General features: G+C 36.9%; 1 protein-coding gene across 2 annotated transcripts in view; it reads left to right on the top strand.

Annotated features, from left to right (window-relative positions):
* Window positions 1–23,871, top strand: part of CFAP36 (cilia and flagella associated protein 36) — a 56,366-nt gene that overhangs the window by 4,329 nt on the left and 28,166 nt on the right. For both annotated transcript variants that reach the window (XM_035001525.1, XM_035001526.1), the window contains exons 4-8: window positions 12,696–12,810; window positions 16,443–16,530; window positions 18,215–18,266; window positions 20,632–20,734; window positions 23,647–23,786. In XM_035001525.1, the coding sequence (XP_034857416.1) occupies window positions 12,696–12,810; window positions 16,443–16,530; window positions 18,215–18,266; window positions 20,632–20,734; window positions 23,647–23,786 (498 nt within the window). The remainder of the gene's footprint in view (window positions 1–12,695; window positions 12,811–16,442; window positions 16,531–18,214; window positions 18,267–20,631; window positions 20,735–23,646; window positions 23,787–23,871) is intronic.

The raw sequence follows: 23,871 nt of genomic DNA, 5'->3' as shown, positions 1-23,871 counted from the left end.
TGGAGCCCGCTTGGGATTCTCTTTCCTGCTCCCTCTGCCCTTTACCCCCCGCAAATAAATGGTAATTTGAGGCATTAATGAACTAATGCAATTAAAAAGGAACTTTCTGGATGCAGAACTATAATGCATCACAGTTTTTATTTATATAAACTGTTCTATTGTTTTATGTATATACTACTGTTTTATTTATATAGATCTCTGACGGTTTTTCAGTTGCCCCTTTTTTAATCTTAGCCGTTCTATAGCACACAGTTCCTGGGGCTTCCTTCTCTTGGAACTATTTTTATTTTTTTAATTTAAAAAATTTTTTTAAAGATTATTTATTTTGAGAGAGAGAGAGAGAGAGAATGCAGGGGGCAGAGGGAGGGGGAGAGAGAATCCCAAGCAGACTCCGTGCTGAGCAGGGAGCCATACACGGGGCTCCGTCTCACAACCCTGAGATCAGGACCTGAGCCGAAACCAAGAGTCTGACACTTAACTGAGCCACCCAGGTGTCCCTGGAACTACTTTTATTGTCACATTAGTTCTGCAGTGCTGGTTTGAATTAGATATTATGTGTATTTATAACTAATATTTACTGAGGGCTCATGTTAGCTGCTGTTTTAGGCACTTGACATGTATTATCTCATTTAATCTTCCTGCTGCCCCATAGGAATTGGCACTATTTTATTTCCACTTAGAAATGAAAAACCCAATGCACAGATATATTAAATGACTAGTGCAAAGTCCTCTGCTCATTAAGTAGTAGTGCAGGATACCAGCCCAGGCACTCCAACTGCAAGCCCTTGCTCAGAAGTTCAGGGTAGGGATATGTTACTACTACCTAAATAGCCTTCTTCTCAAGTTGCTTTAGCTTTCCATTTTCTACTAAATAAACTGTAATTCCTTAGCCAAATGATAGTGAGGATTGTCTGTGATGTGACCCTAAATTATATTTTCAATCTCCTCCTGCTGTAATTTCTTGATACATTATGTACTATTGTCATTCCAGGCCACTTGTTCTTGGAAGCATCCATGCGTCTGGCTTTGCTCATGCTATTCCCTAACCCTGGAATGTTTGGCCCTTACCTCCCCACCCCAGTATCTTTTCCTTACCAGATAGATCCCTCTTATCATGAGGGCCTTGCTAAAATGTTACTTCCTGTGACAGCTTTCCTGGTCTCTGGTATGCTAGGGTAGACTAGCACTCATTCTACGTCACTGGACATTTTTATTTTTAAGATTTTATTTGTTCATTTGAGACACAGAGATACAGAGAGAGAGAGAGAGAGAGCATGAGCAGGGGGAGAGGGAGAAGCAGGCTCCCCGCTGAGCCAGGAGCCTGATGTGGGGCTCCATCCCAGGACCCTGGGATCATGACCTGAGCCGAAGGCAGATGCTTAACCATCTGAATCACCCAGGCGCCCCCTCACTGGACATTTTTATATTTTTTCGTACTCTGCCCCAAATTCTAGTTTCTTACAAGTCTGTTAGCCTTACTAGATTATAAATCCTTTGAAATGTTTTTAGTATCTTTGCATTCCCAGTGTCTAGCACATAGATGAGAACCTAGTTACTAGTAGGTAGTTCTTAATAAATGTTAACTTAAATTATCTTCTTACCACGGCCTAGAAGAGGGTGCTTTGACTACTGTTTAATCCAGTGCTTCCTGCTATAGTTCTCTGTTGTACAAGATTTTATTTAGCGATCATCTCTAATTCTAGAGATAGAACATCCTTTTTTTAAATTATGTTAATCACCATACATTACATCATTAGTTTTTTTTTAAAGATTTTATTTATTTATTTGACAGAGAGAGACACAGCGAGAGAGGGAATACAAGCAGGGGGAGTGAGAGAGGGAGAAGCAGGCTTCCCGCGGAGCAGGGAGCCCGATGCGGGGCTCGATCCCAGGACCCTGGGATCATGACCTGAGCCGAAGGCAGACGCTTAACGACTGAGCCACCCAGGCGCCCCACATCATTAGTTTTTGATGTAGTGTTCCATGATTCATTGTTTGCGTATAACACACAGTGCTCCATTCAGTACGTGCCCTCTTTAATACCCATCACCAGGCTAATCCATCCCCCCACCCCCCTCCCCTCTAGAACCCTCAGTTTGTTTCTCGGAGTCCATAGTCTCTCATGGTTTGTCTCCCCCTCCGATTCCCCCCCTTCATTCTTCCCTTCCTGCTATCTTCTTCTTCTTCTTCTTCTTCTTCTTTTTTTTTTTTAACATATAATGTATTATTTGTTTCAGAGGTACAGGTCTGTGATTCAACAGTCTTATACAATATCTTTAATACAACATGGCATTTTGAAAAATATTTTTAACTGTTATTGGTATACCCCAACTAATGTAAATAAAGATCTGATTTTATTAGTTAATAATGCCATAAAGTGAAAGTTGTTTTACAGTTCACCAGTAGCTTTTATTCTATATGTACCATAAGTTTAGTTTAAGGACAATAACAGGCATTATTTTCTTCTCCTTTTTAGGTGGGCAGGAATAATTTGAAAACTATTAACTAATATTTAGGTTTCTTTTAAGATGTTGATATTTGTTTTTATTTTCCTTGTTTTTCAGGAATATTTTCTACTTTGGTGAATATTTGTCAATCTCTTAATTAAGTCATTGTGAATGAGCCTGAATTACTTTGTGAATAAAGATGTTCATGCTAATAGCAGACATATCCACCTTTTGTTTTCATTATTTGGATAACTTTAAATTGAATGAAGATGTTCAGAATTTTAAAATATTGTTTTCAGATCAAGAGTAACACATCTTTCTTTTTTGTTCTGTTATACAACACCTTTTGATTTATTTGGAATTGATTGGTAATACGGTCTTGTTGTGTACAAGGAGGCAAGGCTTTTGATACAGACAGACCTAGATTTGAGTCTTAGAGCTTTCATTTACTAGCTGTAAGATTGTTGTGCTGTTTTCCTTTCTTACCATTCTGATTCTCAGTTTCCACATCTGTAAAATCTGGATAGTATCTACTTTGAAAGGTTTTTGCAAAATTTAAGAGATAATGATCATAAAGCACTTAGCACAATACCTGACATTTATAAGGTAGTCTATAAATGGAAACACCTCCTAATTAATACTAGCTATTTTGGTGGTTGATTAGCAGTGTGCTAATTAGGCCAGGGTCATTGTTCAATCCCCATGTGGACTAGTTAGCTGTATTCTCTTCTGGAGCAAACACTTAGCATCAGATACTGAATAGCAAAATGACTGAATCAACACAAAGCCATCATCATTACCAGAAAACCAGCTTAAAGCTATTTTATTTACTGCTTTGCGGCAATGATCTAGTCTTTATACAGAAAGATCAGAATGCTGATTCCATTATGCCAATATAGGGTGCCTAAGAATTAACTCAAGGAACCAGCTGCTTGCCCTGGGGTATTGAGGAGGTAATTTTTATTTTGTTTTGGTTTGCTGGTTTCGTTTTGATTGTTTAAACCAGCTCCCATTGAATTATACTGCTAAAGCCCACTTAACAAAATTCTTTTCACCTGGTTTGGTCATGATTCTACCTAGGCCATTGCTCCTGCCATACTCTGTATATCGAAGTTAGCAGGAATAGCAAGGAGTGCACCAGATGAAGAATTCTAGTTTAAGACAACAACAACCAAAAACCTGTAAGAGCATGTTTTTCTGTTGAATCTGTGATTTCTTAAAACATGCTCATGAATTAACTGTTAAGAAAATATGATACTATAATAACTACTGAGATATTTATTATTTCAGTCATCTTCAGTTGAATTTTGTAATTTTGTGGTATTTTCCAACTGAAGTAGGCAAAAATGACTTCCTTCATTGTGACTTGTGATTTTTTTGTTGAGGATAAAGTTCGTCATTGATTTCTATATACTGTATTGCAAAAGACTTCTATATGGCAAGAGACAAGCAGTATTTTTTGCTTTTGTGTCTTGATTTGCTTTGACTTTTAAAATAACAAAAATGAACACTTTCAGAAACATTTGTGTTATGATAGTAATTTGGCAAAATTATGCTGTTTTTCCAATAATTTGTATCATTGAAAAGATTACATATGTGGTGTAACTTTCATTTTCTAAAAATACACACAGGATAATTAACAATATTTTGTGTGAGTACTAGTAAGATTTAAAAAAAATTAATAGGCTTTATTTTTTCTAAAGATTTTATTTATTTATTAGAGAGAGAGAGAACGCAGGAGTGAGAGAGTGGGGGAGGGGGCAGGGGAATCTCAAGCCAACTCCATGCTGAGCTGGAGCCTGACATGGGGCTCCACACAGAGCTCAATTTCACAACCCTGAGATCATGACCTGAGCCGAAATCAAGAGCTGGACGCTTAACCGACTGAGCCTCACAGGCACACTAGTAGGCTTTCTCTTTAGAGACGTTTTAGGTTTACAGAAAATTGAGCAGAGTAGTGTCCCTTATTATTAACATCTTTCATTAGTGTGGTATATTTGTTAAAATTGATGAGTCAGCATTGAAACATTATTATTAACTCATGTCCACAGTTGATATTAAGGTTTACTCTTTGTGTTCCACAGTTCTGTGGATTTATACACAATGTCATATATCCACCATTACATCATCTTACAAAATAGTTTTACTGTCTTAAAAATTCCCCTGTCTCCCACATGTTTATCCTTTCCATCCTTGCTCCTCGCAACCACTGCGTTTTACTGGCTCTCTAGTTTTGCCTTTTTCAGAATGTCATATAATTGGGATCATATAGCATATACCTTTTCAGACTGGCTTCTTTTGCTAAGCAGTATGAATTTAAGGTTCTTTCATGTTTTTTTGTTGTTTGATAGTTCATTTCTTTTTATTGCTGAGTAACATTCTATTATATGGATATACCACAGTTTATCTATTTACCTTTTGAAGGACATTTGGTGTCTTCCAGTCTTTGGTAATTATGAAAAGGCTGCTACAAATATTCATATTTAGGCTTTTGTGTGGACATAAGGTTTTCAACTCATTTGGGCAAATAAATACCTAGGAGATTGCTGGATCATACAGTAAGATTAAGTTTAGCTTTGTAAGAAATTGCCGAAGTCTCTTCTAAAGTAGTTGTACCATTTTGAATCTTCACCAGCAATAAATGGGAGTTCCTGTTGCTCCACATCTTCGGCAGCACTTGGTATAGTCAGTTTTTTACAGTTTAGCCATTCTAATTAGGGGTGTAGTGGTTTACTTTTGCCCATTTTAAAATTGAGTTGTTTTCTAGTAGTTGAGTTGTAAGAGTTCTCTGTATACAATTTTTGGTACAAGTCTTCTTTATCAGATATGTGTTTTGCAAATATTTCACAGAATTTTCTTCTGTGGCTTGTCTTCCTTCTCTAACAGTGTCTTTCACAGAGTAGAAGTTGTTCCTTTTTTTTTTTTTTTAATTTTAATGAAGTCTGTGATTTATCAGCTTTCTTTCATGGATTATGCTTTTGGTGTTGTATCTTCAGAAGTTGTACCTTCTAGAGGTTTTATGGTTTTGTTTTTTAAAACAATTAAGTCTATGTTCCATTTTGAGCTAATTTTTGTGAAAGGTATAAATTCAGTATTTAGATTCATTTTTTTTGCATGTAGATATCCAGTTCTTGTAGCACCATTTGCTGGAAAGATTATCTTTTCTCCATTGGATTGCCTTTGTTTCTTTGTCAAAGATCAGTTGACTATGTTTGTGTTGATCTATTTTCAGGTTCTTTCCATTGCATTAATCTCTTTCTCTGCTCTTTCACCAATGCCATAGTGTCTCTTGATAATTGTAGTTTATAGTAAGTCTTGAAATCAGGTAGTGTCAGTCCTCTGACTTCGTTCTTTTTCAATATTATGTGGCTCTTCTGGGACTTTTGACTTTTCATATAAATTTAAAAATCAGTTTGTTGATGTCTACAAAATAATTTGCTGGATTCTGTTGGGTTGCATAAATCCACAGATCAAATTAGGAGGAATCAACATGTTAATGATATTGAGTCTTTTTATCTATGAAAGAATATCTCTCCATTTATTTACATTACCTTTGTTTCATTCATCAGAGTTTTTTAGTTTTCCTTATATAGATCTTTTGTGTATTTTGTTAGATTTATTCCTAAGTACTTTCTTTTATTGTGGAGCTAATGTAAATTGCATTGTGTTTTTTATTTCATTTTCCCACTACTCATTGTCAGTATATAGGAGACTTTGTATAGTAACCTTGTATCCTGCAGCCTTGCTATAATTACTTATAAGTTCCAGGAGTTTCTTTAAACTGATTCTTTGGGATTGTCTACAGACAGTCCTGTCATCTGTGAGGAAAAACTGTTTTATTTCTTCCTTCCTAATCTTTGTACCTGTAATTTCCTTTTCTTAATGCATTAGCTAGGACTTCCAGTATAATGTGGAGTGGGAGTGGTGGGAGGGAACTCATTTCTGATCTTAATAGGAAAGCATCTAGTTTTTCATCATTAAGTAAAATGTTAGCTGTCAATTTTTTTATAGATGTTCTTTATCAGGTTAAGGAAATTCCTCTCTATTCCTCATTTGCTGAGAGTTTTATCATGAATGGATGTTGGATTTTGTCAAATGCTTTTTCTGTATCTATTTATATGATCATACGATTTTTCTTTTTTGCCTCTTGGTGTGATTGATGGATTACATTAATTAATTTTTGGGTGTTGAACCAACCTTGCATAACTAGAATAAATCCCACTTGGTCATGGTGTATAATTCTTTTTATACATTGTTGGTTTCAATCTGCTAATATTTTGTTGAGTATTTTTGTATCTCTGTTCATGAGAGAGATTGTTCTTTCTTGTAGCGTCTTTGTCTAGTTTTGGTATTAGTGTAATGCTGGCTACATAAAATAAGTTAGGGAGTTCTCCCTCTGCTTCTATTTTCAGGAAGAGATTGTGAAGAATTGGTATAATTTCTTTTCTTTTTTTTTTTTTTTTTTGAGGATTCTTATCTAAGGGCAAATTTGCATATGCATGTTCAAATATATGTAAATCTTAATCTGAATCATGCAGAGAGAGTTGGTGAGACAATAGCATGGATACTGAGTAAATTATATATAGAAGAGATAGTGGATTTCAAAGTCATACTTTTTTTCTCCTTAATAATTTAAATCAGTAGAAAAGCTTTTACATCAGTTCTATAGGTTATGCTATTTAACTTTGGCAAATAAATATGTAATCATTATTCCTTTGAGAAATAATATGAATCTATAACTTTTCTTCAAAGCTTTGTCTTTTTTTTGGTGGAGAATTGTATAATTTCATCATTAAATATTTGGTAGAATTAACCAGGGGACCCAGCTAGGCCTGGTGCTTTCTGTTTTGGAAGGTTATTAATTATTGATTCCTTCTCTTTAATAGATATAGATAGAATATTCCTATCTATTTATTACCTTATTCAGATTGTCTATTCTTCTTGTGTGAGTTTGGCACATTGTGTTTTTCAAGGAATTGGTCCATTTCGTCTAGGTTATAAAATTTGTGGACATAGAGTTGTCAGTCTTTCTTTCTTTTTTTTTTTTTAAGATTTTATTTATTTGACAGAGAGAGCACAAGCAGAGGGAGAGAGAGGGAGAAGCAGGCTCCCTGCTGAGCAAGGAGCCCGATGTGGGACTCGACCCCGGGATCATGACACGGGCCGAAGGCAGCTGCTTAACCGACTGAGCCACCCAGGCATCCCGAGTTATCAGTATTTCTATATTGTCCTTTTAATGTCTCTGGGATCTGTAACGATGCACCCTCTTTCATTCCTGATATTAGTAATTTATATCTTTTCTCCCTTTCTTTTGTAGTTAACCTGGCTAGAGGTTTTTCGGTTTTATTGATATTTTTGAAGAATCAACTTTTAGTTTGGTTGATTTTCTATTTTAAATTTAATTGATTTCTTCTCTAATTCCTACTGTTCTTTTCCTGTGCTTACTTTGGATTTGATTTATTCTCCTTTTTGTAGTTCCTGAGGTGATAGCTTAGATTACTGATGTTAGATATTTCTTCTTTTTAAATATATGCTTTTTAAAAAGTTTTATTTACTTATTTGTCAGAGAGAGAGAGAGAGCACAAGCAGGGGGAGTGGCAGGCAGAGGGAGAAGCAGGCTCCCCACCCAGCAGGGAGCCCGATGTGGAACTCTATCCCAGGACACTGGGATCATGACCTGCGCTGAAGGCAGACGCTTAACCAGCTGAGCCACACAGGCATCCCTTAAATATATGCTTTTAGTGCCATAAGTTTCTCCTGAGCACTACTTTTGCTGCATCCCACAAATTTCAATAAGTTGTATATTCATTTAGTTAGAAATATTTTAGAAATTTCTCTTTCAAAAAAAGAAATTTCTCTTAAGACTACAGTTGACCTTTGAACAACACAGGTTTGAACTGTGTGGGTCCACTTCTACACAGATTTTTTTTTTTTATAAATACATCACAGTACTATAAATGTATTTTCTCTTCCTTATGATTTCCTTTTTTTTAAATTTTAATTCCAGTATAGTTAACATATAGTGTTATATTAGTTTTGGGTGTACAATATAGTGATTCAGCAATTCTATACATTCTCAGTGCTCATCATGATAAGTGTACTCTTAATCCCCTTCACCTATTTCATCCTCCCCCACCCACCTCCCCTCTGGTAACCATCAGTTTATTCTCTGTAGTTAAGAGTCTGTCTTTTGGTTTGTCTCTTTTTTTTCCCTTTGTTCGTTTGTTTTGTTTCTTAAATTCCACATATGAGTGAGATTATATGGTATTTGTCTTTCTCTGGCTTATTTCACTTCACATTATACCTTCTAGATCCATCCATATTGTTGCAAATGGCAAGATTTCATTCTTTTTTATGACTGAATAATATTACATTGTATCTATATACCACCTGTTCTTTATCCATTAATCTATCATTGTGTACTTGGGCTGCTTCCATAATTTGGCTATTGTAAATAATGCTGTAATAAACATAGCGGTACATATATCTTTTTGAGTTAGTGTTTTTGTATTCTTTGAGTAAATACCCAGTAGTGGGATTACTGGGTCCTATAATATTTCTATCTTTAATTTTTTGAGGAACCTCCGTACTATTTTCCACAGTGGCTGCACTAGTTTGCATTCCCACCAACAGCGCAGGAGGGTTCCTTTTTCTCTACATCCTTGCCAACACTTGTTTCTTTTGTTTTTAATTTTAGCCATTCTGACAGGTATGTGGTGATAGCTCATTGTGGTTTTGATTTGCATTTTCCTGATGATGAGTGACATTGAGCATCTTTTCATGGGTCTGTTGGCCACTCCGTATGTCTTTTGAGAATTGTCTGTTCATGTCTTCTGCCCATTTTTAATTGGATGATTTGTTTTTTGGTCTTGTGTAAGTTCTTTGTATATTTTGGATACTAACCCTTTATCAGATATGTCCTTTGCAAATATCTTCTCCCATTCAGGAGGTTGCCTTTAGTTTCTTTATGATTTTCATAATAACATTTTCTCTCCTGTAGCTTATTGTAAGAATGCAGTATATAATAAATATAACATATGCAATATGTGTTAATGGACTGTTTATGTAGTTGGTAAGGCTTCTGGCCATCAGTAGGCTATTAGTAGTTAAATTTGGGGGAGTCAAGAGTTATACACAGATATTTGACTGCATAGGGGTCAGTGCCCCTAAGCCCCACATTGTTCAAGGGTCAACTGTATTTCTTTTACTCACGTGTTATTTAGAAGTGCATTATTTAATCTCCAATTATTTTAGGTTTTTCCAGCTATCATTCTGCTATTGATTTCTAGTTTAATTCCATTGTGGTCTGAGAGGATACTTTGTATGATTCCTATTCTTTTAAATTTATTAAGATGTGTTTTATGGCCTAGAATGTAGTCTGTTTGGGTGAATTTTTCATGTGTGCTTGAGAAGAATGTGTATTTTTCTGTTTTTGGAGAAATGTCAATTTGATCCAGTTGACTGAAGGTGCTGTTCAGTGCAACTATGTCCTTTCTGATTTTCTGCCTGCTGGATCTGTCCATTACTGATAGAGGGTATTGAAGTCTCCAACTATAATTATGAATTCATCTGTTTCTTTTGGTAGTTCTGTCTATTAATAGAGTAGTGTAAGGACATGAAACCACTTGTACCTTTCAAAACTATGGTATGATGAACTCTAAGCAGAGATAATAGGGTAACCTTAGACTAAGCATGAATATATTTGAATATCTTGTAAACTCATGTATGTCAGATTCCTAAATGCTCAGTGTTCATTTTTTTGTTAATGTGCTCTTCTCAAACATAGATACCATCACATACCTTACTTCATAGTCTTCTGTCAAAGTAGTTTGACATTTCAATTAATTTAATGGATACTTAAGATTATTGTTGTTTTTAAAGTACTTGCCAGTTTTTTGAAGTAAGTCTTGTATTTAGTTCCTCTTAGTGCCTTTATTGGAAGCTCTTATCCATTTCCTTGAACCAGAAGAATCCCATTGCTATAAAGTTGTTAGGTTTATTAGTGCACCATTTTGATATTTAACCAGCCTCAACAGGACCAGAACAATTACTTTTATAGGTACTTTTCAGTTTAAAAAGTGCTTTCTCTTCTTATTTAATTCCAACACCCAGCCAGAAAGTTATTGTTATATTTCTTTCATGCTAAAATGCAAATTTTTCATATCATAATACCTCTGAAATGAGAATGTATTTTACACTGAATGACATGTTATCATTTAATTGGTAGAGGTTTTTTTTTTTTCTTTTCTAGTTGGTACAAGAAGTAAAGGCTTATTTTACTAATCTGGAGTCTTAGATTCAACAAAATACTGTATTACTATTATTATTATAGTACCAATTTGCAGATGAAGAAACTGAAGCTCAGAGGACTAAATGACATGCCCAGAGTCACACAGCTGGTACATGGTTAAGCTGGGAATGGCTTTTGGTATCAAGGGCTCATTTTCTTCCAGTGTGTCAATGGTTCTCGAGCTTTAATGTTACAAGAATTATCTGTGGAAATACACGGGCACCCAACCCGCTAGTATATGTGCTGCCTTAGCGAGCACGGCACCCATCCTCTAGAAATTTAGATTCATTATGTTTAGGGCACAGTTTAGGAATATGCATTTCTTAGATGCATCAAGGTACACTTTTAAGTATCAACTCAAACTTTGACTTGCTGTTAGAAGCTCCAGTTGATACATTGCTATTAATAGCATTGCCCTTCAAGTGTTTATTATTGATGAGGATAAAGTCCTTAGTGTCACTAATAAGAAGTCTAGGAAGCCCGAGAACAAAGTTACGTGGGGGCGCAATCCCATAAAGGTGTTTTGGCAGACATCACTAATCTATCACGGAGACTGTCCACAAGTGTTTTCAATACTGAGCTTTGGGCTGCAACTTTCAGTCAAGCCTATCTGCTACGCCCTGCTGTGGGTCTTTTGAACAGTGTATGTGAATTGAAAGGGAATAAACTTTCCATCATTTTTTTCGACAGTTGACTCTTCATAAATGTCACAGAGAGCTGCTTCTGCGTTTTGTTCTGCTTTGCTGTATACTGCAGTTGTCTAGGGTGTGAGCTGGTTGCTGGGGGAGGGCTCCTTCTTCTTTGAGTAGAGCTCTTCCATAGAGCTTTTGTTGATGTGTCTGACAGTGCTGCAGCCTGCCTGGTGAACAGTAGCACACCCTTGGTTGCCTCCGCATGATTTTGTGTGTTCGGCTTTTACATTAATATCATGTAAAGCTTGAAATAAGATTTTAGTTGGGTGCATAAAATTTGAGTGCTTTCTTCTGGGTTTTCACACATTGCAAATCTTATTCTACTTATTATTAATTAGCTTGGGAATTGGTTTGCTCTTTAATACAGCAAATAGCTCCCAGTAGTTAAGGAAGTGTTAATTTGGGTACTCCAGGGTAGACACCTTCATTTTTTCCCCTTAATTTGTCACATTTTTGTTTCATCCAGAAAATGATTTCATATCATAATTTCTAATTTACCTCTTACGTGAAACTTCTACATACAGGACAGTTGTGTTCTCACATAACTAATATCTCATTTCACTTATTTTCCAGACTCCATTTTTTTTGCATTTACTTTTATTCAACTTGGTGCTTTTATGAATTAAGGGATAATTTTGTAGTTACCGATTTATTATTCACAGTAAATTTCAGGTGATAGAAATAAAACCAATAGATATTGTTATTTTGGCTGCAAAACAAATCCAGATACTGAAGTGCAACCTTAAAAAAGTAAGCCTAATTTCTGTGTTGTTTTTCAGAGTTACTCAGCACTGGCTTATTTGGAAAATACATCACCATTGTCAGCCTTAGCTTCTTGGAGGCCTGGGGGTTGGGAGAGTCAACCTTACATTAAATTAGGCTTTTAGAATCTTAAAATTTTCCTTTTGAGTCATCTGACTGTAAATAATAATACAGCATTCTTGAATTAATACAGATGATTGGCCATAGAAATGATCTGAGTGTGTGGTGATAGTTTTAAAACTTGAGTCTTCGTTTAGGGGCGTCTGGGTGGCTCAGTCGTTAAGCGTCTGCCTTCAGCTCAGGTCATGATCCCTGGGTCGGGGGACTGAGCCCCAAACTGGCCTCTCTGCTCCACGGGAAGCCCGCTTCTCCCTCCCCCACTCCCCCTGCTTGTGTTACCTCTCTCGCTGTCTCTCTCAATGTCAAGTAAATAAATAAAATCCTAAAAAAACAACAAAAAAACCAACTTGAATCTTCGTTTAACTTCCAGACTTCTTTCCATAGGCCATTTTGCAACCTGTGTTGGCAGCAGAAGATTTTACTATCTTTAAAGCAATGATGGTCCAGAAAAACATTGAAATGCAGCTGCAAGCCATTCGAATAATTCAAGAGAGAAATGGTAAAATGTTGAATTTAGAAATCTAAGTGCTAAATGTTTTTTTTTTTTTAATTTTAGTTTTGACTATTCTGATTCTTTTATGGTCTTAAATGTAGCTGCTTTGTACAAATGTATTTCAGGTTTGTTGACTGAAGAGATTCAACAATGTAAACTTTCCTGATCAGTTTGTGTTGGCTGTCTCAAAGCAGACCAGAATTTGATTTAATGATGTTTTAGGTTGATTTTTCTTCCTAGCCATTTTATTTATGAAATTCAGTATTTTTGAATTGTCACAGTTTTAGTTACTGTTGAGAGAAGGTGACTTGTCTTTTCCTTCTGGCTTATCGTTGTTAGGACCTTTGTAGGAGACAGGGGCTCTCCAGCGTTAGTGAGCTTTGGAAGTAGTTGGAGGGCTGTTGAAACACGTATGGTTGTTTCTCTCTTCTGATTCAGCAGGTCTGGGGTGGGACCGAATGCTTTGCATTTTTAACAAGTTCCCAGGTGATTATGCTGGTCCTGGGACCAAACTGAGAACTGTTCTAGGGTAATGGGCAGGTATGATTGCACTACCATCAGGGAAAGGAAAACAGAACTCAAAGCCCTAGTAGTTCTCTTTAGTTAATCTGTTCCCTGACTCTCTTATCTAATTTCAGTTTGTCCCTAGATTTTCCTGCTTTTGTTCCCTTCTTGTGTATTTGAATTGCATTTGACATCTTGACTCAACACATCTGAGTTTCTAACCATATTTCTTATTGTACTATCTCCTTTTCAATCCAGATTCAATCCAGATTCTTACCTCCTTTCAGATTTCTGGCTCTAGTAACCTACCTTAATACTTATGTGTTCCTTTGCTCAATTAACTACACTGATATTCTTGACCATGCCTACATACTCTTTAATGGTTTGGCAGCAGGACCTTTTTAAAAATTGTTTCTTGAAGATGTGAGAGCTATAGTTCAGTTGTACTGAACTGTTTGCTTTTAAGGGTCTGGAACATGCAAGAAGAGGCTTCTGTTGTTGCAGGGCAAACATCGCAGTGTTGCAGGGCCCTTGTGGATTCTCCTCTCATTAGTATGATGAGAGTAGAGACTGTCTCTTAGAGCCCAACCACCACCATAACCATCCTGTAAAATCCTGGGATGCTTTTCTCAGCAGGTGAGAGAGCTGATGTCTCTGAGTAGGAGATAACATCACCCTAACCCTGAACGATGGATGACACTGTGCTGTTACTTTGGTGTAAATAAGTTTGGAAAACAGTCTGTTTGTTTTTCTACCATAGTTTACTGTTATAAAATCCTTTTCTCTGAATGTTCCTGAAATTATGCTTTATTTTGACCTATGGGTTAGAGGATGTGAATAATTACTTTGTTATAGTTAAAATTGCTTTGGGGGGATTAAAGCATAACTAGTGAACTTAATATTGGCACTCCATATAGTTTTCAGTTTGGAATTTAACTGGAAACTCATTTAGATTTTAATATAAAGGGAACAAATACATATAGCTTGTATCAGCCGGATGCCTCAGGCTGCCATTAGCAGAAAAAACCTCAGTGAAAATGTCCTAAGCAGTAAGAAACAATCCTCTCACAGAACAAGAAGTCCAGAGGAAGAAAGGAAGGAAGACAGTCCATGTTGGTTAAGTTAGTGACTCAGTGATATTATCAAGAACGCTGACACTTTCCATCTTTACACTCTGCTATTCTCAGGATCTTCTCTCCTGATTGCACTCTAGCTGCATTGGCTGAAACTCAACAACATCTCCTGAAGAAAAGGGGTATTTCTTCCTGTACATCTCTTTTTGTTAGCAAGACAAAACTTGCTTGGAAGCCGCCAGGAGCTTCCCTCTCAGGTCCTATTGGTCAGGATTGGGGTCACATGTTTTTCTTAAACCCTCTGGCAGGGGAAATGAGACCATTATCATGAATCACTCTCCTGTGGTGGGTGGGGTTAAGCCTCTGAATACTTGGCTGCCTGATAATTAAACAAATCTGACTTATATTAGCAAGGGAGGATGAGGCAATGATGCGGAATAGAGCTGGTATCAAACCACTGGGTGGGACTGTTGGCTTACATTTAAATAAAATCTAATACTTAGTTTGTGCCATAGCATTTTTAATATGTGCATTTAAGAATGTTGCTTAACTTAGATCCAGGAGTTAGTACCTGAGAGCAATGTTGATTGTACTCAAAACCGCAGACCATTTGAAAATTGTCTTTGTGGTAAGAAAAATTCAAAGGCTCTCTGGATTCTTTGTTGTATTTTATCAAAGAAGTTTTGGGAAATGCAAATCAGGGCATTATTTTCATGGTTTTGAAGTATTGCATACGGTTGCATCATTCTTTCCTTAGTTCTTTTCATTTTCCTCAGAAATACTATCAGAGAATACTAATTGTATATCTTTTGACTGGAAAAAGTGCAAAAATGCACTTGATAGATGTCAGTTTTCTGGTTGCGATACCATACTATATTTTGCAAGTTGTTACCATTGGGGGAAAACTGAATAAAGGGTGCATGCATAGCATCTCTCTGTATTATTTCCTACAACAGCATGTGAATCTGCAATTATCTCAAAATAAAATGTTTAATTAAAAAAAGTATTTAAACATCAAGGGGATTAGAATAATAAAGGTACTTTAATTTAGAGCAGATCCAAAATCCCACAGTCATCTGTGGATAAAGAAATGGAAGGTAAAAATTAAGAGACATGCTACTGATGTTGTGGGAATATACTAATTGTAGATACGAATAGAACACTGATTACCAGTCTACCTGCTTCTTAGGAAGATGTAGGTAATAAAGTAAATTCAACCAATACTTAAAATTACTTGCCATGAATTATTATTTGCTTTGGGCTGAAGTTAGTATTGCCCTGGTTTATAGTTATTGGCCCAATATCTGGATAGAAGCTCCGAGGGCAGATTGTTTTATTCATCTTTATGTTCCCCCCGAGTGCTTAGCACCGTGCTTTTTCCCAGGTAGTAAGCAGGGCCCTTTTCAGTAGCATTTGCTGTAGTATGAATGAAGAGTATTAACATGCTGTTCAAATTAACAAAGTATTTTATATTTTGTTTTGTAAACTCTTTTCACACTTAAGGGATACTTCTGAGAGCATACTTTTTTTTTTTTTTTAAGATTTTATTTATTTATTTGACAGAGTGTGAGGCAGGGAGAGAGGGAACACAAGCAGGGGGAGCAGCAGAGGGAGAAGCAGGCTTCCTGGGGCTCGATCCCAGTACCCTGGGATCATGACCTGAGCCAAAGGCAGACGCTTAACGACTGAGCCACCCAGGTGCCACCGAGAGCATACTTTCATTATTAGGAGCTTAATGATTTCAGTGGTCTATCCTCAGTATACGATTAAGGGAGGTGATAGTTTATATTAACTAATTTTAATTGCTATATTATGTTTATTTTTAGTAGGTAATACAAATAATTACTAAGAGAATTTCTAGGTAAAACTGGGGTTTGGGTGGGGCTGATTCTGTAAAACAAGAAAAAGTAAAAAGACCATAATTAGAAAGATAATAGCTTAGAACATTTAAGTGAAAGCCATTAATAAACTGATTTGTACTTCTTGGTGAGTTAGAATAGTGAGCAATAAATGTTTTCAGTTGAGTTCATATTCTTTTGTGTGGTCTTTGATTTTGAACAGGTGTATTACCTGACTGCCTAACAGATGGTTCTGATATGGTCAGTGACCTTGAACAGGAAGAGATGAAAATCCTGAGGGAAGTTCTTAGGTATCCTTCTTTAATTATCTTTTGAATGAATCATTAGTAATATTGTGACATGATCTGTATATGTTTTCTATCCTCAAAATATTATGAATTAGTGAAAAATAACTAAATTCTCTACTAAAAACAATAAAAATGATTTATCATTGTATTTGTTTATAACTATGCATAACATTTTTTAATGGACAGAAAAAATGATTTTCAAGTGCCTCATACCATATCAACCTAAATGGGAGGGGCTTCTTCCGCTCCCATCATGGGAACAGGAAACCAGCCAGTAGACCCAGCCTGGTGAGCAAGATAGTCCATGGCTTCTGGACCTTGGTATTAGAGGTGGCTCGTTCCAGGTGTGTCTAACAGCAGGAGGCTGGACATTCACACTCCACAGACCAAATAGCTGACAGGGTGGCAGGTAACCTGTAAGGGAAAAGTGGACAGTGGGAAGTGCCATTCCCAGATGACTGTCTTGCCGGTCTCTTCCTTGCCCCAGTTACATGATTCTCAGCCAAATGCCTGGCATGGAGTGTGCAGGCCACTAAAGGAACGTTTCTTTTTTTCCCTTGGGCCTGTTGTCTCTTGACCCCTCTGGGAATTTCGGAAGGGAGCAGCAATTGCAGCACCTAATTTTTAAAATCTCCTTTGAGAATGTATAGGCTTAGGGCAGAAGGATACTTGCAGCCACTGTGTCACCTGCAGAATGGGGACCTGTTCTTTGGGAGTCCTTCCTTTCTCTTCAACTCTAACCATACACATGGTCGTCTTCTAGCATCCTGTAGTTCTACCGCTATCCACCTTGTCCTCAACTGCAAAGCAGAAGGGAGGACAAGGCAGGATGGTGATTAGGAGGATGGGTCTAGTGGGGAACTATGGCAAGAGCTCCATGACTTAGTACTTAATTCCAGGGGATTTGAGTGGTTGTGGGGAGGGAGGCAGGTGTGCTGGTAAACCCAGCCTCTTCCGGCCAGATCCTGTTTTGCACAGCAGGGGCAGATGGGAGCCTGAGACAACACAGAATGCTTTGAGTGTATACGTGTGAAGAGTTAAGGATATTGTTAATAGGTTTAGAGGACTGGTAGTTTTGACTTGAACTGGTTGCTTCTGTTGGTTGATTAGTGGTCTGAAAATTAATCACCTTGTACTTTCAGATTTTATTTTCTAAGGGCTTTCGAGGGGAATGTACTCTTTAAAGTAGTAGAGCTTAGTAATGAATGAGAGTTGACGTGGCTGTTTTCCTAAATCAGAGGCCCTCAGTGAGCAGTTTACAACAACTGATAGGGCTTTGGCATAGTGATACCAGGAGAACTTTGAGATAGTTCTGGTGGCACTGGAAAAACTAAAATGAGGGAGAGATGGAGCTTATCACTTTAAAGTGAGAGATCAGATCTGCCATTCAGATTTGGGTTTAGGATTTCAAATCTGTAGGTCTTTGTTCAGCTAGGGGTCATTCCCATTTCCAGAAGAAATGGGTGAACCTGTAGTTTATGTTACTGTATTATGCTGTATATGCCTATTATGTGTATCTTTCTCTGTTGATTCCAAGCTGCTTTAAGAAAAGCCTGATTATTTCCATCTTGGTTTCCAAGGTTCCTTGCACATATTGTGAGCTTAGTTTGGCATGTTGCTTGTTGGATATTTATTCTTTGACCAAAAAAGAAAATTTACTTTTCTACCTTATTTTTGTATATTTCAGAAAATCAAAAGAGGAATATGACCAGGAGGAAGAAAGGAAGAGAATAAAGCAGGTGCCCACAGAACATATTAATATAACAGAAGTATTTCATTGCTGTTAACCATTTTTTTTTTTTTAAAGATTTTATTTATTTGACAGAGAGAGACACAGCGAGAGAGGGAACACAAGCAGGGGGAGTGGGAGAGGGAGAAGCAGGCTTCCTGCCGAGCAGAGAGCCCGATGCGGGGCTCGATCCCTGGACCCTGGGATCATGACCTGAGCTGAAGGCAGACGCTTAACGACTGAGCCACCCAGGTTCCCTTATCCTTTGATTTTTAAGTAAACTCGCCCAACGTGGGGCTCAAACTCATGACCCCAAGACCAAGAGTCACATGCTCTACTGACTGAGCAGCCAGGTGCCCCTCATTGCTGTTATCTCTTAAGTTTACACCTAGGATTTGCTGCTTATGTGGAACTACGTAGTTCCTCAGAATATCATATTCTCTTGGCAATTCTAAGCATTTATATGTGACTTTATAACCATATTCGCTTTATAACCCATGCAGCAACCTACCTTTTAAGTACTCCAAAACACTGAGATTAACTACAAAAAACTGTAATATCATTCATATTATGAGGGATTCCTTATAAAAATTCCCCTTAATTTTATGAGTAAGAGACAGCTAAGAATAATATTTTACTTTCTCCCCCTCTTTGATTCCTTTACTGTTTTGAAACGGCAACTGCAGTTACTCTCGAGGGTCCCCTGCAGACTTTAACATTATCAGCCTGAAGCAGAATGAGTCGGTTATGATATATCCTGGCATACTGTTCTTCCATTAAGAACTATTTCCATAAAGTGCTTAATCTTTCCTAAGGATAAATTAAACATGTATCCGGCTGAGGTGAGGGAAGCTAATAATTATTCTTTCCTCTCTTCTGCTCTAGCTGCCTCTCTTCCTGTGTTTTCCCAAATCTCTCTGAAGGGAAAGGGAAACTGAATATAAACTGTCTCCCAATCACTCAAAAGTCGTTTTCCTTTTTTTCCTTCAATCATGCACTGTTTTTGAAAAGCCTTATTTTACTGCAAGGTACCCCATGAAGAGCAGAAGAAATAGAGATGTTTTAGAATTAAGAGGTGATTTATGTATCTTTAAGTAAATCTCCTTTTAGTAAATGGCGGTGCATTTCATAGATGCTGATATTTCTTAATGTAAGAGTATAGAACAGGGGCATCTGGGTGGCTCAGTTAGTTAAGTATATGCCTTTGGCTCAGGTCATGATCCCAGGGTCCTGGAATCGTGTCCCACATCGGGCTCCCTGCTCAGCGGGAAGCCTGCTTCTCCCTCTCCCTCTGCTTGCCGCTCCCCCTGCTTGTGCTCTCTCTCTCTGACAAATAAATAAATAAAACCTTTTAAGAGTATAGAATAGAAATCAGCTCAAAACTGCTATCAGAAGACATTAGTATTAACTCTGATTTATAAGCAAACTATATTTGGCTTCTTGAATAATACTATATTTTAGGGGCTATATGTATGGGTTTTTATTATAGAAATTTTCAAACACACAAGAGTAGAGCTGATAGTATGATAATGAATCTTCCTATGTTTTTTACCCAGCATATAGGGGCTTATGACATGAGTTACCTAATAAGCTACATGTGATTAGATTTTCCTCTGTTTTTAAGAAAAACAAATTGTCAGTTTAGTTTTTTCCAAGATTTAAATGATTTATTTGGTTTAAATACACTATCCCATTTTAGAAATGGGAATAAACCCATTTGTGGCTTCTTCAGGCGTACCATGGTAGTGGTTTATAGATTATTTTAAGTGGAAAAGCACCTTATAATTCAGTGGATTTCTTTCTCTTATTAGAGTATTTTTGGTATCTTCCTCAAGGTCAGATGAGTAGTAAAGGTGAAGCCTGGGTTTGAACCTAACTTCTTCCTAAGTCCAAAGTTCTAAACATACTAGTTAGTTACTCTTAGCAGTGCATGATTTGAAATGAGAATGTTTATCTACCTCAAAAAATAAAAGATATAAAATGCTGGAAACATCTTAAAAACTTTGGAAAATCTCTTGTTCATTATTTATTTAGTAGAAAATACATTTTTTTTATTTTTATTTTTTAATTTTATTTATTTTTTTTAAGATTTATTTATTTATTTATTTGAGACAGAGAGAATGAGAGAGAGAGCACATGAGAGGGGGGAGGGTCAGAGGCAGAAGCAGGCTCCCTGCCGAGCAGGGAGCCCGATGCGGGACTCGATCCAGGGACTCCAGGATCATGACCTGAGCCGAAGGCAGTTGCTTAACCAACTGAGCCACCCAGGCGCCCAATACATTTTTTTTAAAGTAACATCTTTGGATCCCTTAAATAGTGAATTAGTTAAAATTAATCTAAAAATTTTTTTTAAATTGTATTATGGATTCCTGAAGTTATCAGAGGCTAAAGCAGAAGAGCCTCCAGTGCATGCTAATGAAACTGCAAAAATGAAGAATTCCCAAGGAGATGGTGAACATTTTGCACACCCACCCTCAGGTACTGAACTTTCTCTGACAAGATGGATAGATAAACATCATAAAGAGCGTGTTACTTTCTCATACCTACTTAACCTTCAAAACCCCTGGGAGGGAGTGTTGAGTGGCCATTGGTCTTTAAAATTCTTTTTTAATTTAGCTGTGGAGGTTGCAGGTAGGAAATACTCAGCTGACAGAGAGGGTGTAGTCCCCAGATTTCTAAGTGAAGCCTGGAACCCAGCAGCGAGTGAAATTTCCTTGAGGGAGCCACCAAGGCCGCAGCCTTCAAGATATGCTCCCGTCGCATTTGTGTTCTCTTCCTTGACCACAGTTATATAGTGTTTGTGAGTTAGAAGCAGAACTTGGAAAGGTAATATTAAGTTATTTTCCTAATGAATTAAAGCATGACTAGGAAACAAAAAGTAGCCAGTTTATCCAGATGTTTAGTCGGGAAATATTGAAACTAAAATTGATGAGAATCCTTGTGGATGGATTTGTACAATATATGGCAAAGTCATTTTTAATATATTCTGATTTTCTTTATAAGAAAACAAGTAACTCGGAAACAGAAGTTGAGTCGTGATCATGAATTCAGTTCATTTTATCACGCATTTCTCTGGTTTTAAATAAATGTCCTTTTCTCATTTAAAAAAAAGCCACACAACTGTGAGGTAGATACGATCTTTATTTTTATGTTTATTATTTTTGTTTTAGAAGAAATTCAAGGAAGTTGAGTGACTTGTCTAAAACCACTGAGCTTTTAAGTGGTAAAACTGTAACTTACTTGGTCTTCTGCCTCCAAAATCTTGTGTTCTTTTAAACTTCAGAAGAATTTTTATAATTGAGATAAGATGGGTTTGATGTTTACCCATTTATTTTAAGGAACTGTACTCTTAGTTGATAAAACAATGGGGCATATGAAACAGAAGCAGGTTTATGAAATTACCTTGCTTCTTTCTTCCTAGCAAATTTAACCATTGTTCTTTTTTCATAATCAGATTCTAGGTAGAATAACTTCATCTGACTTATATTTATGAAAGCACCTGCTTTAGATTTGTCTGAGCTCTTTTTTAATTTGCTGGCCCAGATTTAGCTTTCTGTTTTGTACAGACCTAAGTACACACGTTTCAGTCTTGTGTCTGACATAATTTGAATACATTTGCTTTGTCTAGTTCCTTATCTGGCTATTAAGTGAAGTTAAACTTAATCTCAAACCACATATAACTCAGATATGCACATAAGTGGCACAGAACAAATGGCAGATAATTTCTAAAGTAATGACTTTAGTTTTCAAAAACTATTCTATTTTTTAAAAATGAGTATATCTGATATTCCAGGAAATCATTTCATGCACAGTGATGGAAGTCCATTTTGAAAACCTAATTTGGGAAGAATCAAAAAGGAGTCTGACTTCCTTTTTAATTCCTTTTTTTTTTCATGTTTTTCCTTGGTTCCTGCTAGAAATGGATGGCATCTGTTCTCAGCCTGATGCAAAGAGTTGCCAGAGATAAGATGATCTTTCTTTAAGCTTCCTGGTTTTCTAATTGTGTATTCCTAGAAATCAGAGAGGCTAAGTATTTTGGTTTCAAGTACTTTCCTCTCTAGGTGTGAGTTAGAACATACAAGGTGTTCATAACTAACAAACTCCAGGCAAGAACTATCCAGAACATGTACATGAATGGAATATAAATGCTTATGTGCCTAGGATGCCCCTCCTCAGAAATGAATGGAATTGTCCCTTCTTCAGCCATGTGCTTCCATATCTGGGGGCTAAGCCTACCTCTGTGTAAAGTCACCATCAGTAAGAAGGGCATGTTGAACTCCTGTTTGCAGCAACCAGCTTGCTTGAGCGTTGTTTTTGTTTCTAAGTTCTGTAGCTCCCTGTCTAGGCTGATGGGAGGTTAGCTACAGCCTCAGCTTTTCTATGAAGACTTTCCTTACTGTCCAAGAGCCTGAAGAGCATTTCTTCTTCCAGCCTCCCTGGCACTGCCATCAGGACACTTACTCCATGCTAAAGCAGTGGTCCTTTGGCAAGCTTTTCGCTCATGCAGAGTTTTACTTCCGGTTTTACCGTGCTGTCAAGATTGTTAAACATTCTGAGACATGGGTATCACGTTCGCCCGTCCCGCTTTTAGTTCTTGCCGTCGTTTTTATCTGAGTCTTTTCTTGTCTCACTCTGCTGTCTTCCAGAGTTCACGTACTTACCCTGAAAATGTTTTATCTTAAAAAAAAAATCACCCTCTTATAATAAAAAATGGCTCAGAAGAGCAATTAGCATGTTAATCTTGTCTCTTAGCACAGTCACCAAAGAGCTGGAAAATACTGAGTGCTCTGTTATATCTGCTTCTAAGTTCTACTCAACTTTAAAATCTTTACATTTTCTTACAGTGTTAGTAGGTTTATTCAAGTTGCCTTCAGTATGTATTACAAACAAAAAGTATTGATATTATTGGCATTTACTTGTCCAGTACAAAAAATTGTAGCTTTAACTTCACTGTTCTGAAAATATAGGGTCATTTACAGTTTCTTCTGTAAGCGAAAGTTTGACAACCAATTACACTAACAGTAAGGGATTTTAGTGTCCTGTTTGTTTAGTTTATGTGGCAACCTTGTATTACAGTGTAGTGTAGTTCTACTCTTTAGACAAGAATTAGGCTTCTTGTAGCTATAGTGCCAAACAGCAGGAGCTTGGTATTTGTTGAAATGTCATTATTCATGAGTAGCAGTAGTTCAAGCTCCTTGAGGACAGAGACCGTGTTTATTGTTCTCACTCAGTGCTTGAAACAATATAGACGTTGAATCAGTGTGTGTTGATTGAAAGTGAGGAAAAAAAAAAAGACAGTGAGAAAAAAAACACTAGGCATTTTGGTGAACCAACCTAATACTTAATATTTCTTACAATATTCTAATTGGTCTCTGTCTAATTACTGCCAGAAGTTAAAGTGCATTTTGCTAATCAGTCAGTACAACCTTTGGCAAGAAAGCTGGAAATGCTGCCTGAAACTTCCTCCTTCCCACAAAAAGGCCTGAAGATTCCTGGCTTACAACATGCAAGCATTGAAGGACCAATAGCAGTAAGTAAAAAACATTACTTTTTAAGAACTATGAACAAAATGACAAAGTACTGGGAACACACAATGTAAACAGGCATACACTTGG

This window comes from Mirounga leonina, unplaced genomic scaffold (assembly GCF_011800145.1).
Source record: "Mirounga leonina isolate KUSES-001 unplaced genomic scaffold, KU_Mleo_1.0 Mir_125, whole genome shotgun sequence".
NCBI lineage: Eukaryota > Metazoa > Chordata > Mammalia > Carnivora > Phocidae > Mirounga > Mirounga leonina.
This window is presented reverse-complemented; position numbering and strand designations above follow the sequence as displayed.